The sequence below is a fragment of the Monodon monoceros genome, unplaced genomic scaffold (genome assembly GCF_005190385.1).
Source record: "Monodon monoceros isolate NGI ecotype Baffin Bay Population unplaced genomic scaffold, NGI_Narwhal_1 Super_Scaffold_12, whole genome shotgun sequence".
Classification (NCBI taxonomy): domain Eukaryota; kingdom Metazoa; phylum Chordata; class Mammalia; order Artiodactyla; family Monodontidae; genus Monodon; species Monodon monoceros.
In genome coordinates, this window is record NW_021703768.1 from 94,038,902 (window position 1) to 94,055,016 (window position 16,115).

A 16,115-nucleotide genomic window follows, 5' to 3' on the forward strand; every position below is an offset into this window, starting at 1 on the left:
TCTATCTATCTCCTTTTTCTTTCTTTTCTTTTCGTTTTCTTTCATTGTGGAGTGAAGAATGACAGAAATAGGAAAAAGGAAACTTTATTAGAGAAAGAAAGATGGAAAACAAATTAATAATCCAAGGGAAGGCTATGGGAGAGCAGAAGAAAAGAGATAAAAAAATAGAGCAGGAGCAAGGAAGCTGGAAGAAATGTTTTTGCCACATTTGACTATGGTCCCTTGTGATTTCCTCTCAGAAGCCAAGAATAAGATTTCCTTTAAGAACACTCAGGCCTTGTTGCATTATAGGGTATAATTGATTGCAGAGACACTGTAAATAGATTTCACTGGGAATATGGCTAGAATTGTGCAAGGTTTAGATCCAGACCCTGAAAGAGGAGAGCAACTTGTTATAAGGAAAGTCCTTCTGACTTCATCTAAGGAGGAGATACATTACTGACAGGCCCAAGCCCCTTATTTTAAAATGATGTCACTAACGTGATTGTCCTGGGGCATGGACTCCAAAATATCTTCGGCTCCTGTATAGCAAGTTTGTAGTTTTAATTGTTAACAAAATAAAGTTCTCCTTTTGTGCCAATACCAATTTCTTAAAATAGTGTACCTGGCTAGCATTTATTTATTTATTATTTTTAAATTTATTTATTTATTTATTTTTGGCTGCATTGGGTCTTCATTGCTGCACGCGGGCTTTCTCTAGTTGCGGTGAGCGGGGGCTACTCTCCGTTGCGGTGCGCGGGCTAGCGTTTAGAAGTTATGACCTAGAGCTCGCCATGATTGCTAAAAGTCACCTACCTGTTATGTATTTTAAAAATCTGCACTAACACTGTGGACCATTCATGCCATACTGAAGCTGATTTTCTACTTTATTTTTTCAGTTGTTCATGGTGGACAATGGAGCAGATGACTGGAGAATAGCCATGACTTATGAGCGTATTTTCTTCATCTGCTTGGAAATACTGGTGTGTGCTATTCATCCCATACCTGGGAATTATACGTTCACATGGACGGCCCGGCTTGCCTTCTCCTATGCCCCATCCACCACCACTGCTGATGTGGATATTATTTTATCTATACCAATGTTCTTAAGACTCTATCTGATTGCCAGAGTCATGCTTTTACACAGCAAACTTTTCACTGATGCCTCTTCTAGAAGCATTGGAGCACTTAATAAGATAAACTTCAATACGCGTTTTGTTATGAAGACTTTAATGACTATATGCCCAGGAACTGTACTCTTGGTTTTTAGTATCTCGTTATGGATAATTGCTGCATGGACTGTCCGAGCTTGTGAAAGGTAAGTTTGTTTCTTTTCCTGAGAACATAATTTGTCTTATGGTGTCCTTGAAAGTGGGAGAAAGAATGCATTTTAGACTAGAGGTATATAGAGACTCACTCTTGAAAATCTGGGGTTCTCTAATGTGCTTCTTTTAAATGAGTGTGACAGAACTTTTCTTAAGATACCTTGCATACAGCAATGTCTTGATGATTATGTATTTTCTTTTCTAATTTAATCAGTTTTCAGTAGAGGGCTGCCTTTATAATCCTTGTCAAAACTTGGAGACCTACAAATTGCATAGGAGACGTCCATCAGAAACATTTGTTTAACGGTAATACTGAATCATTTTGGCACCTCTTTGGTTATAGTATTGATTATTGTTGAGACAGAAATCCAGTGGAAAAGTGGGGATGCAAGATGTCTGAACTTCAGGGAATGTCTCAAAGTGGTTTGTTGATTGTAGTGCCTATTTATAATAGTGTTCACGTGATTACTGATAAGGGGCTTATAGGTGTATATTTGGTTTTATTGACCTCTCAGCAGTTAGTGAAAAGAGACTGTGTGTATTTGTTTTATTGTCTGAAGAGCTCTGGTGGTGTAGAGCCTAGACATGGTCTCAGAACTCAGAAACTGTTCAGTGAGTCTAGGTTAATCAGTTAGAGCATCTGTGATGTTAACCTTGCCATTTAACAAACAAGCAAAAATAGATTTGTTATGTAAACAGGAGGAACTCTATCATAATGAGGGGGGAACCTCTTGTGACCTTGGTGAAGAAAATTCCAGTTGAAATTAGCAATAGACATATAGGAATGACTTAGGAGTTTATAGAACTGTTAAATATTAGGATGTTGGTATTTGTAGTAGCTAGGTATTTTTACATTTAGTTTTTGAAAATCAAACATTCATATACACACACACAAATAGTTTAACAAAGGAAATATCTGTATGAGAATTGTTGCAAAAATAGCAAACTCAGAACACACCTCACCCATTTCTACTTTCCAGAGGCAATCACTTTAAATTCCTTCAGCCATTTCTTTAGTAATTGCTTTCCATATTTCTAAATGGCATTGCTTATTTGCTACGTTTAGATTTTTCATCTAGATTTTTAGGGAAGTTGGAGTTTTAGTTTTCTTTCACTTTCATGTACACACTTTCCCGAATCTACCCCCCAAAAAAGTAATTTTTCTTCTCAGTAAGTTATGTAAACACCAATAATCCATATTGCATATTTACATTATTATGACTATGGGAACTGCACTTGTAGTTGAACTATGTAGTATATTATAAACACTTTGCCTTTTCTGCACATTTTAAAAATTTTCTCTGGAATTAATAATTGCCTCTTTTTATTTGCTCAGTTTTCTATATTGGATTTATATATTGGGGAAAATCTATCCATTTCACCTTGAACTTGAATTTCTGGAGACTTTGTAAACTGCTTCTCCATTGTATTGGGGATTTCCTTTGCCTTGTTTGTGTGTTGAGTACCTTTTTTCTTGAACCTCATTTCTCCCTCTTTCTTCATTTATTCCCTCATTTTGGAAACTCCATCTTCCAGTAGCTTCTGAGGAAAGGTACTGGGTAAGAGAGAGATTTTTTGACACCTTGCAGGCATGGCAGCATTCATTCTTGTCTCTTGCTTCATTGATAACTGGGCTGGATAGAAAACTCTAGATTGAAAAGCACTTTCTCGAAGAATATTGAAGACTTCATTTTCTTCTGGCATCCAGGGTCCAGTAGTCTGATGCTATTCTCATTTTTTAATCCCCCCTTTTTTTTTTCTGGAAGCTTTTAGAATCAATGATCTAAAATTGCACCAGGGTATATCATGGTGTTATTCTATTTTAATCCAGTGGGCCTGTTCAATCTTGGAATTAATTTCCTTCAGTTCTTGGAACTTTTCTTGAATTATTTAATGATTTTTGTTCCTGTGTTTTTGTTTATGGATATCGGTCCTCCTCTATTAGTTTTTTCTTATTTCCTTCTGTATTGTCTTCCATCTCTGTTTTCCCTTCATATATAGAGTTAACTTCAATTTATCTTTCAAACGCTTTCTTTTGGAATTTTATTTCTTTTTTACTGTGTATTAATTTTCAGAGTCTCATATTTGATCCTCAAATGCCCATTTTTTAAACTAGCATCATGCTTTTTTTTCATAGATGTACTGTTTTATTTCTCTAGAGATGTTAATGATAATGTTTGAAATTTTTCCCTTTGTATATTTTTTGTTTCCCCAAAGATGTATTTTTCTGGGTTTTTTGTTTGTTTGTTTGTTTTTGTTTTTGGCTTCTGTCTGTTTTAGAAGCTTTCTTTAAGTATTTAAGTAACCTTAGCTGTCCACTCATACTTAAGATTGAGGCACTAAAGACCTGATTAGAAGCTTTCTGTACACATCTAGAACTTGTCGACTGTGGACTTCACTACAGGGTAATTTGGGTGGGTGCATGGAACACTGGTTTCAGTATCTTTACATATTTTTATTTTTTTCTGAACAATCCGACTGGCTCATGGGAAGTGTTTTTACTGTCCTGCCATGAAAATGGATGCTTGGGTGGCAGTGTTCTGGGAACTGAAAGATGGGGCAAAGAAGGGGTTTCAGCAGTTAATATGTGAACATGTATTTGTCTTCCTAGTTGCAATGGAATAGGCTTACTCTCTCCAGTGCTTAACGCCCTGCAGTCAGCCCATAGACCTTGTGTTTTACCTCTCCAGACAATATATTTGCAGACTTCTTCCAGGTTGGCAAAAGGCATTACCAGTTACCCAGAGTGGAAGAGGGAATCTAGATGTCTAACTGCTTTTATGCAGTATTTGAACCTGTCCTCACGTTGAAAGCTCTGTCATTTATCTCCTCTCATAGAGGTACTGGTGCCGAGAATTCCTGAGTCTTTGGTGTGTGTGTGTGTAAGCAGGGGCAAGGTTGCTGGTTCTCAGTGCAAATATGGTTGCTTCCTGACTTTTCCCCACTGCTGGTCTAGAATTCTCCTTTCTCAAGCTATCACTGGTCAGTTGGCTTTCTAGCTACTTTATTACCGTATTGGCACTCATAACCCCTGTGGGGTTGTGCTTTTTTTGTTTGTTTTCTAGTCATTTTAAGGGGGTCTAGGGAGGGAGCTGAGGCCAGCATGTTTGGTGAGTACATCTGCTTTTATGAGAAATTTTGTAATGACAAGTTTTTAATATTATGTACCTGAATCTCTTTTAGAACTTCTCTACATAAATATGGCATTTGAGGGATTAAAGTTTTTCCTTTTAAAGAAAGGTAGACGGCTTATGGTAATGCTTTGTTTCCTAGCAATCATGGTATTTAGAGGCTTGTCATATTTTCTGGAGCAGCTGTACCTATAAAGTTTCAAGAATAAATATGGAAAACCTTAGTTGATATACCTATTTAGTTTATGAAGATTACTCTTCCTTAAATGTTGTGCATAACAACATAACAATGGAGATAAAAGCATAATTGAACAACACATACACTTATATGGGTGGTCCCTAGTGCATCTGCTTCCCAAGGGCCAATTCAATAACACAACTTCAAAATCGTGCACATGTCATTCATTTTCTTTTCAAAATCGTTCATCTTAGCTTTTTAACCCATTGTCCCTAAACACAGAAAGCCTGGGGCAAGCTGTGCCAAACCTTCTCACATCCCAAAGTATGTGTGCTTTTTAACGTGCTGAGATTGTTAGATGACGGATCATCCTTGTTTTCATATAAAAAGGCACAAGAAAGTGAAAATTGTCTGTTTCGTATCAAGAATGAGAGTCTGCAGCCAACAGTTACCTAAAGGGAACAAATCCATGGGTTGGGGAAGGGAAAGAGCCCACAGCCATGATTGGGACAATCATGGGATTTAGTCCCAGTAGTGCAATTTAGGGGCTCAGTGACCTCGGGTCAACCAGCTTGCTTCTTTTTGCCTTGGATTCTTCATTGCAAAACTACATGGATTGATAAGCTTTTCTCTTCCAAAGATAACATTTTATAATTGTACAAGTGTTGAGAAGAAAATCATTAACCAGCATCGTGATAGTAGGAGATTTTCCACATTCTGTTTTTCATTAAACTTCCCATTTTGCTACACACAATCTCTAGCCTGTAATGTGTAAGATACAAAGATATTTTTAAAATTTACTTTGTTTTTCCAAGTTAATTTTGAACATGCTGTAGCCTGCATCTTTCATTTCCTTAGATGTTTACTCTCTGGCCTTCCTTCTGGCCATCCATCCTTCTCTCCTTCCTTCCTTTCCTTTGTGAAATCTGCAATACTTAAATATAATACACAACTCACTTATTATTTGGTTTGGAATTTGGATTTGAATGAGCTCCACCAGGTCCATCTTTGATTCATCCAAATATTCTTTCCCTATAAAAGGGGATTCACACCTGACAGAAATTTTCTTCTTAGTTTATTAGAATAACTCTAAAAATATTTTTTAAAGGAGAGAGATTTTGAGAGAGAGAGAAAGGCAGATGGCTTTCTGGAGCAGTTTGTTTGGCAAACCTATCTGTCTCCTTCTACTGAGCACAGCACATCTAGAGGTTTCTGGAAAATATTATCCACTAATGAGGAGGGCATCCTATAGGAGGCATCTATTCCTGACACTATTACTTTCCCTGGCAGATCATGTACCTCTGATTTACCTATAAGTTATAAGAACTCTTCTTTTCTTTTCTTTTTCTTTCTTTTCTTTTTTCCCTCTCTCCCTCCCTTCCTTCTCCCTTTCTCCCTTCCTTCCTTTCCCCCTTCCTCCCTTCCTTCCTTCTTCCTTTCTCCCTCCCTCCCTCCCTCCCTTACTTCCCTCCGTCCCTCCCTTCTCCCTCCCTTCCTTCCTTCCTTCCTTCCTCCCTTCCTTCCTTCTTCCTTCCTCCCTTCTTCCTTCCTCCCTCCCTCCCTTCCTTCATCTCTCTCTCTCTCTCTTTCTCTCTTTGATAAGAGGAAGCAGAGCAGGAAGTGTCTGGCATTATTTCTGTGCCCTACACTTGTCAGGAGGAGGCTGCCCCAGACCAGATTACAATATCCCTTCTCTCTCTGATTCTGATCTGGCCTTGTGTTGAGGTGACATCAGGCCTGCAAAGAACACTCCCTTTTGAAGCAGCCTGGGAAGTGTGGCCTGAGGCTGTTCAGGAGAAACTTCAGGAACATTTATATCTTAGAAGAAGTCTGACTTCCAGAGCTTGTGGTCCTGAAAATTAGGAATTACCCTATCCTGACCTAATCTTTTTGAGGCTTCACTGGCTCTGTAAAGATGGCATAGGTGAGTTGTTCATCCCAAAGTGTGTTTCACTAGACACTGTTTTGGAGGAAGGTTAGTAGCTGTTTTACAAGGGGTAGGACTGGATACCATGGGCCAGTGCTGTATTACATAAAGAAAAGTGGTTTTTTTTTTTTTTTTTTACTTCTCAGAGCATTTAATATGTGAATGTGCATTGAGAATATCCAAGAGGGGAAAAGAACATTTATTTGGCCAACATAGTACTATGTCAACACTGAAGTTTCCAAAGGTTATAGAAAGGGGTTGTAACTTTCTATACAGTTTGAGAATTTTTAGAAATGTTTCTTGGTTCAATATATTCTTTTTATTTTTGCTACAAGTTTTATAATGTGGGAGAGGAGCCAACTTTAGGATGGAGAGGAAGAAGGGGAAAGAAAGGCAAACTGGGAACTTCGTTGGCAATGTTACCAAGCAGAAAAGTGACATTGTAGAAATGTGTAATAAACTAGACATGCTGGCACTGTTTCTGTGTCTGGAAAAGATTCCTTTAGTTAAGACATTAGTAGCTAAAAACACGCTTTTTAATCATCTCATTGTTTTAAACTAAGAGCATTTGTGTGCATTAACTAATAGGCAGTAGTTAGAGTAAATTTTCTAAAAATGACTTAAGAATGCTTTGCGTTTTTTTCAAAGGGGGAAAATTAGAGAAGCAAACAATGAAATTTATTTTGAATAGCTTCTAATAATCTAAACTGCATTTTAGGCGGATTAAGAATAAATTCTTTCCACCACTAAAAACAGATGGAAACACATTTGGTATTTATTTTTTAATTTTCCAAGGCAACCTGAGGAGTGGAGTTTGAATTGTGTTTAGAATCTACTATTCAGTGTCTTAAAAGCATGTTTCATTTCTTCCATTAATCAATTTAGCCTTTTTTTTTTTTAACTCTGTCACTAATGGTCACATTGCATTCTTATTAATTGTTTGGAAGGTGATTTCTGAAATGCAGTTGAAACTTATTTTATTATAACATAGAATGTTATATCCTATGTCAAATCATGCCCCATAATGAAACTTTATACAACATATATTTCATATAAAATAGCTGTTTTTAGCACAAGAATTGGTTATGTCTTCAGACATCAGTATTATGAAGGAGGACTTGCTAAGGAAAGTCCTTGTAGGATTAGAATATCTTATTTTGTAACTAAACAGGTTTTTACACTTTTAGCACCAATTCATAGAGGACATCTGATTTAGGCCTCCATTTTCTATTGAATATGGGCTCTGAATATCATCTAAATTTTGTACATACTAAGGTAAAATGAATACCCTTATTCCTCAGAACCAATAAGGCCAAATTATAGAATGGTAGTTATTTACATCTAGGAAATTAATTAACCATTGTGGTGGTTACCATTTTATAAGTAGGTGTGAACCTGTTACTCTCAAATCATATACATTTGTGACTTCCTCTATATAGAGGACAATTTTACATAAAACTGAACTTTAAGTTTCAATATGTGATAAACTATTTAGGATGATTAAATGATGTAAGTTCTAATTTTCAAGTTTCACGTTTCAAAAATGTTTTCATTTGCTTTATTTTTTTAATGTGCTATAAGCCAGTTTTTCAAGGAGGAGAGGTAGCTGGGATCTGAAAGTTTCATTTGTTCTATTTATTTATTTTTTTATTATTTATATAGGATCACATGTAGGGGGATGCGAAATGAGAGGCTACACTTTTAGAACACGAGCTTGTTTTCTTGATCTGCCGTCTATGATTTATTTCTTACATTTTTAGGAGACTCACTCAAAGGCCTGCCCTTTTTCAAGCCCTGATCCCCAGAGATGCCTCATTTCCTGTTGATTTACTTAAATTTGAAGCATGTTACTTGTCATCAAGTTTCTTCAGTAGTTGTAAAAGTAGTCATAAACTATGCATCCTGCTGGCACCTTGATTTATTACAGTATCCTGGATAATTAGATTATTTCTTACCACTTCAAGTTTCAGCTGTTGCTAGGTAAAGTCTACGCGTTTCATCAATGGCTTTGTAATTTGTGGATGATGGTCATGTAATACCTTGTAAACTTATACTTCCAGGGTCTGATTCATACATACAGATGTAGCATTTTCAGGCCCATAAATGAGTCACAACTTTAAAATGGGCCCTTTCAAGTTATAAAAGTCTGCAGTTTGAAAGCATTCATCATGCATCTGTGCCTTGCAAAGCATCGGTGCTCAATGTAATGTTTGCCAAATAAATTGGTTGTTAAAGTCTTACAGAAACCAAGCCAGTGCTCTCTCAAGCGTGATTTTCTCTTCATTCCTATGTACATAGGGTTTGTTTTTTGGTCTACCTCCTGAGACAACAATAAGGATTAATATTTGTTGGCAAGATGCTTTGAGATTCTGTTCCCATGAGTACAGTTTGAAAATACCAGCAATGGTTATGTTCAAGCAGAAAAAGTGAGAAGCTGAACAGCTTAGAAATCCAACTTCGTTGACCTAGTCGGTTCATCACAGTCCTCCCGTCCTGACATGCATGCCAATGTCCACATTTTATGCAGTATGAGTTCTGAGAGTCTTCCCATTTTGGAAAACCCTTTAGGTCATCCATATAGTACATTACACAGGGTGTGTGTATGCAGTTCTGGGCAGCGTCCTCCTTCTCTCCAGCTTCAGAACCACTGTGCCAGATAAAAAGAAAGAACATAAAGTCTAAATGTAGAGGTCCTGACATTCAAGCTGTTTTGTCTTTAAGAAAATTAATATATGTCTTAGACATCAATGGGGCTTGATTGGCAAAAACTCAAGTGTTCCCTACTTGCCTGAAGGATTTTCTACGTTCTGTTTCTTTTTAAAGTTTATATCCTTTGTTTATTTATTTTTACATCTTTATTGGAGTATAATTGCTTTACAATGGTGTATTAGTTTCTGCTTTATAACAAAGTGAATCAGTTATACATATACATATGTTCCCATATCTCTTCCCTCTTGCATCTCCCTCCCACCCTCCCTATCCCACCCCTCCAGGCAGTCACAAAGCACCGAGCTGATCTCCCTGTGCTATGTGGCTGCTTCCCACTAGCTATCTACCTTACGTTTGGTAGTGTATATATGTCCATGCCTCTCTCTCACTTTGTCACAGCTTACCCTTCCCCCTCCCCATATCCTCAAATCCATTCTCTAGTAGGTCTGTGTCTTTATTACTGTCTTACCGCTAGGTTCTTCATGACATTTTTTTTTCTTAAATTCCATATATATGTGTTAGCATACAGTATTTGTCTTTCTCTTTCTGACTTACTTCACTCTGTATGACAGACTCTAGGTCTATCCACCTCATTACAAATAGCTCAATTTCGTTTCTTTTTAATTTTTATTTTATATTGGAGTATAGTGGGTTTACAATATTGTGTTAGTTTCAGGTGTACAGCAAAATGATTCAGTTATACATATATCCATTCTTTTTCAGATTCTTTCCCCATATAGGTTATTACAGAATATTGAGTAGAGTTCCCTGTGCTTTACAGTATGTCCCTGTTGATTACCTATTTTATATATAGTAGTGTGTACATCCAAACTCCTAGTTTATCCCTCCCTCCCATCTTTCCCCTTTGACAAGCATAAGTCTGTTTTCAAAGTGTGTGAGTCTGTTTCCGTTTTGTAAATAAGTTCATTTGTATCTTTTTTAAAGATTCCACCTATGAGTGATAGGTGGAATCTCTGTCTGTCTTACTTCACTTAGTATGATAACCTCTAGGTCTATCCATGTTGGTGCAAATGGCATTATTTCATTCTTTTTTACAGCTGAGTAATATTCCATTGTATATATGTACTGCATCTTCTTATCCCTTGTATCATTTATTTTTAATGTTACTGTATTGCAAAATAGCACTAGAATAACAAAAGAAATTGAAGAACAAAAAAGTGCCTTTATATGTGATAAAATGTACAAATTTTGAACATTTATAGAGTTTGGACAAATCTGCCTTCTATTATAATGTGAAACTTTTATAGCCTTAGTACAGTTCAGTGGGCTTGCTTAGTGTTATGAGAATTCAGTTAGGGAATGAGGTGGGTGTTAGAATTGTATCCCAGAGCTGGTGTTGTGTGGTATAGAGCACCTACTGTTCACAGGAGGGCTGCTTGGCTTGACTCCCTTCAGTGCGACTGGATGAACTGTGTCCCTCCTGCTTGCCAACCTGCCCGACCAGAATCTGGTCTATTGATGCTTCCTGAGGCCCCACAGAGGGGATTGTCAATCCTTGAATTCCCCCAGTCTGCCATTTTCAGCCCTCTTTTGTCCCTGATTCAGAATCCCATGGATTAATAAATAGTCTGATCACTGCCAAATTCCTAGGGATGTTGGAAAAGGCCCAGTCATCAAATATTTTAAACGTAGCATGGTGGTGAAGTCAAAGCCATTTTGAGTACATGGCCATTATTCAATAAATGTTTGGTGAATAAATAAAGGAATAAAAAAACTTCACACAGAGTTCCACCATAATTTTTGGCTAAAGTGTAAAAAGAAAAGAGGATTCTTGTCATGCTTGTGGGTTTCTTTTTTAACAACTTTACTGTGGTGTAATTTATATACATATTTTAATTGTACAATTCAATAGTTGTTAGTAATTGTTTACACCTATGCAGTCATCACCACTATTGAGTTTTAAAACAGTTTCATTGCCCTCCCCAAAATCTTGTTCCCATTTACATTAAGTCCCTGCTCCCTCCAGTTCCAGGCGACCACTGATATGCTGTCTGTCTCCATAGATGGGCTTTTCTGAGTGTTTCATAGAAGTGGAATCAGATAATATGTAGTTTATTTTTGCATCTGGATTCTTTTACTTAGCTTAAAGATTTTAATGTTCAGCCACGTTATATAGTATGTATATAGTTTGTTCCTTTTTACTGATGAATGGTATTCTGCTGTAAAGATAAGCCACATTTTGTTCATACATTCACCAACTGATACACATTTAGTCCCTGTTAGGGGCTATTATAAATAGGATTACTGTGAACTTTGGTATAGAAATCTGTGTATGAACATATGTTTTTGTTACTCTTAGGTAAACACTTAGGAGTGGCTGCACCATTTTACATTCCCACCAGCAATCAGTAATATATGAGGGTTCAAGTTTCATCACATTTTGACAACATTGTCAGTCATATACATATATATGGATATATAACACTGTCAGTCATATATATATGTGTGTGTGTGTGTGTGTGTAGTCATATAATTATATAACCATTCTAGTGAGTATAAAGTGGTATCTTATTGTGGTTGTAATTTACAGTTCTCTAATGACTAATGATGATGAACATCTTTTCCTGCGGTCATTAGCCATTTGTGTGTCTTCTTTGGCAAAATGTCTATTTAAATACTTTGCCCATTTTTAAATTGAGTCATTTATCTTATTAAATTTTAAGAGTTCTTTATATATTCTAGCTACCGGTTCTTTATCAGGTATATGTTTTGCAAATATTTTCTGTGACTTGTCTTTTCATTTTCATTCCTGTTTGTTTGAACATGTAGAAGCCATGTATACTTGCCTTTCTCTAAATCAGCCTTGTCTCCCAAAGCCATACAAGAAGAAAGCCACCTATACACACATAGGGGTCTGTGAGCTCTTTGAAGAGACTTGAATCCCTTAAGTTTGCTGCTTCATATGCTTCTCCTTCCTGCCCTTTTCCTACCCTGAAGTCTTGCTTTTCTAGTAACCACTATTTTCTAATAACAGGAAGAGAGGAAGAAGAAAGGGAGATGGTTTTTCAGCTCAACTACCTTTGTAGTTCTTACATTGCTTTAATGATTGTAGTACTATGAAAAATTAAGTCCAGACACTATCTGTCATTTTTACACTTAGGGTGAAGATGTTCCTGACTTGCCTCCCACAGGGATACTTAAGATTCTTCCCCCCCTCCTCCAGTTGAGGCAATAATTTGATTTAATTGATCCACAGCTCTCTTCATGACCAAGGGCAAACATTTGTAACATGTCTGACCCCGTTTTAGGGATGAAGGTAGAGACTGTTAAAAACCAAGCTCCCTCTCTTCTTTGTGTAACCTCGCTAGATTTTATGACAGTCCACAGTCATGACTTTGGAAGAGTGATGCTCTAGCCATGGGCTACCTGACCAGATGACCCTTGTTTGACTACCCTTCATAGGACGCTTTGTATCACAGCGACAGGATATCATAGTAAAAATCACTGGGACATGGCAATTGATATTTGACACTCAGTATTTCACATTGGCTCAGGGACAAAAGATTTTTGAGTGACTAGTACCTAATATCTTTGTGTTCATGTCTCTTATAGATTTCATGTTCTAAAAGCTATCTGTGTTACATAAAATGTACTCTTTTAGTTTATCAAATTGTATTTAATATTCTAACAGAAGATGCAATTTAAAAATAAGTTTTAGCAGACTTTGTGATATCTCTTGTTGTAGCTTTAAAACCTCTTATGAAACGTCATGTAAGAATGATGGCCTGTAAGTACAAAAGCCACAATGTAAGGCTCAAAGTATTCAGCTTGAGTTGGATTGGCAGAAAATATCTTTTGCCAGTGAACATAGTGGAAACTTAAATTTAGTAACCTTCTTGATTTAAAGAAATGGTTCCCTACCATTGCAACAAAAAGAATAAAATACCTAGGAATAAACCAACCTAAGGAGGCAAAAGACCTGTATGCAGAAAACTATAAGATACTGGTGAAAGAAATCAAAGATGACACAAACAGATGGGGAGATATACCATGTCCTTGGACTGGAAGAATCAATATTGTGAAAATGACTCTACCACCCAAAGCAATCTACAGATTCAATACAAGCCCTGTCAAATTACCAATGGCATCTTTCACAGAACTAGAACAGAAAATTTTACAATTTGTGTGGGAACACAAAAGACTGCAAATAGCCAAAGCAATCTTGAGAAAGAAAAACAGAGCTGGAAGAATCAGGCTCCTGGACTTCAGACTCTACTACAAAGCTACTGTAATCAAGACAGTATGGTACTGGCACGAAAGCAGAAATATAGACCAATGGAAGAGGATAGAAAGCCCAGAGATAAACCCACACACCTATGGTCATCTAATCTATGACAAAGGAGGCGAGAGTATACAGTGGAGAAAAGGCAGCCTTTTCAATAGTGGTGCTAAGAAAACTGGACAGCTATCAATACATGTAAAAGAAAGAAATTAGAACATTCCCTAACACCATACACAAAAATAAACTAAAAATGGATTAAAGACCTGACTGTAGGCCAGACACTATAAAACTCCTAGAGGAAAACATAGGCAGAACACTCTGACAAAAATCACAGCAAGATCTTTTTTCACCCCACCTCCTAGAGTAATGAAAATAAAACCAAAAATAAACAAGTGAGACCTAATGAAACTTAGAAGTTTTTGCGCAGCAAAGGAAACCATAAACAAGACAAAAAGACAGCCCTCAGAATAGGAGAAAATGTCAACAAATGAAGCAACTGACAAAGGATTAATCTCCAAAATATACAAGCAGCTCATGCAGTTCAATATAAAAAAAAAAAAAAAACCAATCTAAACATGGGCAGAGGACCTAAATAGACATTTCTCCAAAGAAGACATACAGATGGCCAACAAACACATGGAAAGATGCTCAACATCACTAATTATTAGAGAAATGCAAGTCAAAACTACAATGAGGTATCACCTCACACTGGTCAGAATGGCCATCATTAAAAAAATCTACAAGCAATAAATGCTGGAGAGGGTGTGGAGAAAAGGGAACCCTCTTGCACTGTTGGTGGGAATGTAAATTGATAGAGCCATTATGGAGAACAGTATGGAAGTTCATTAAAAAACTAAAAATAGAACTACCATATGATCCAGCAATCCCACTACTGATCATATACCCCAAGAAAACCATAATTCAAAAAGACACATGCACCCCAATGTTCATTGCAGCACTGTTTGCAATAGACAGGACGTGGAAGCAACCTAAATGTCCATCAACAGAGGAATGGATAAAGAAGATGTGGTATGTATATACAGTGGAATAATACTCAGGCATAAAAAAGGAATGAAATTGGGTCATTTGTAGAGACTTGGATGGACCTAGAGTCTTTCATACAGAGTGAAGTAAGTCAGAAAGATAAAAACAATGATCATATATTAATGCATATATGTGGAATCTAGAAAAATGGTATAGATTATCTTATTTGCAAAGCAGAAATAGAGACACAGACGTAGAGAACAAACGTATGTACACCAAGAAGGGAAAGGGTGGGGTGGGATGAATTGGGAGATTGTGATTGACATATATACACTATTGATACTATGTATAAAATAGATAACTAATGAGAACCTTCTGTACAGCTCAGGGAACTCTACTCAATGCTCTGTGGTGACGTAAATGGGAAGGAAATCCAAAATAGAGGGGATATATGTATACATATAGCTGATTCACTTTGCTGTACAGTAGAAGCTAACACTACATTGGAAAGCAACTATATTCCAATAAAAATTAATTTAAAAAAATAAAGAAGTGGTTCCCAATATTTCATGTGATTGGGTATATTAGTGATCATAAGCTCTCTGTTTTTGAACAAAACTGGGGACAGGCTAGGTATCTATGGAGAATTATCCTGAATCTCCACTTGCCATTATTTTGAGGTAGTTTTATGCTTGTATCTTAGAAAGCAGCACAGAATGAAGCATCTGATACAGAAAGATCAGCTTTGGTTAGTAATTTTAATCTGGTTTAGTGGTGGCCAGCCCTTAGAATTTCTGACTTGTTCTAAGTCTGGAAAGGGACGAGTTTCTGAGATTTACTACTATTATTATGGTAGTCTGCCTACTGTGCTTTCTAGTAGTAAGGTAGTTTTTTTTTAATAGCTTCTAAGAAGCTCAGGATTGTCAGTGTGAAGTGAGAGGCCACTCTGTCAGGTTTTGTATTCCTGTTTAAAGATTCTCCATTTCTGAAATACTGATAGCTTTTGCTCCTCTTCTCATCCACCATTCACCTCCTGTGTCATCTGGATCCCTGTTCTTTTAGCCCTACTAAGGTCATTGGCATTTCTCATGAGGGAACAGGTGTTTGGGGTAGGGGTGTGATGGTGCATGGTTGGATGGTAAAGGGAATGAAGGTGCCATGATAGGCAGGTTTGATGTGGTCTTGAGGAAGAACCAGGAAGGCAATTGTAGTCATTTGTCACTGGCATAATATGCTCAAAACTCTTATCTGATCCTGGTGAGGTGAGGGGATGAGTCTTCTCTCTACTTTAGAGGTATTCTTTGAGTGTCTGTGGTATTCTACACTCTGTGCCAATGGGGATATGAAAGGCCCACGTGAACTCAACTCCTCAAAGATAAAAACAATATCTAGTACCATCTGGAGCCCTACAGCCCAGAGACCTTTAGTATCTGGGTCAGATGAGACCCTACAAGTCATCTAATTCTGTCAGGTCAAGAGCAATACCACTACCATAGCTCCATGAGGACCTATAAGGGAAATAGTTCTACACAAATGTGTAGCCATCAGTCAGAAAAATAGAAGGCTGTTTTGTAACAGTTCACGAGTGACTTCATGTATTAAAGTTGAACCCTACAAGAGTCATTATGAAGAATACTAC

The 16,115-nt window shown here is 37.0% G+C and overlaps 1 protein-coding gene across 1 annotated transcript in view; it reads left to right on the top strand.

The window, feature by feature from the left end:
- Positions 1–16,115, top strand: part of KCNN2 (potassium calcium-activated channel subfamily N member 2) — a 183,939-nt gene that overhangs the window by 44,995 nt on the left and 122,829 nt on the right. Inside the window, exon 4 of the mRNA XM_029218195.1 lies at positions 879–1,297. Within this exon, the coding sequence (XP_029074028.1) occupies positions 879–1,297 (419 nt within the window). The remainder of the gene's footprint in view (positions 1–878; positions 1,298–16,115) is intronic.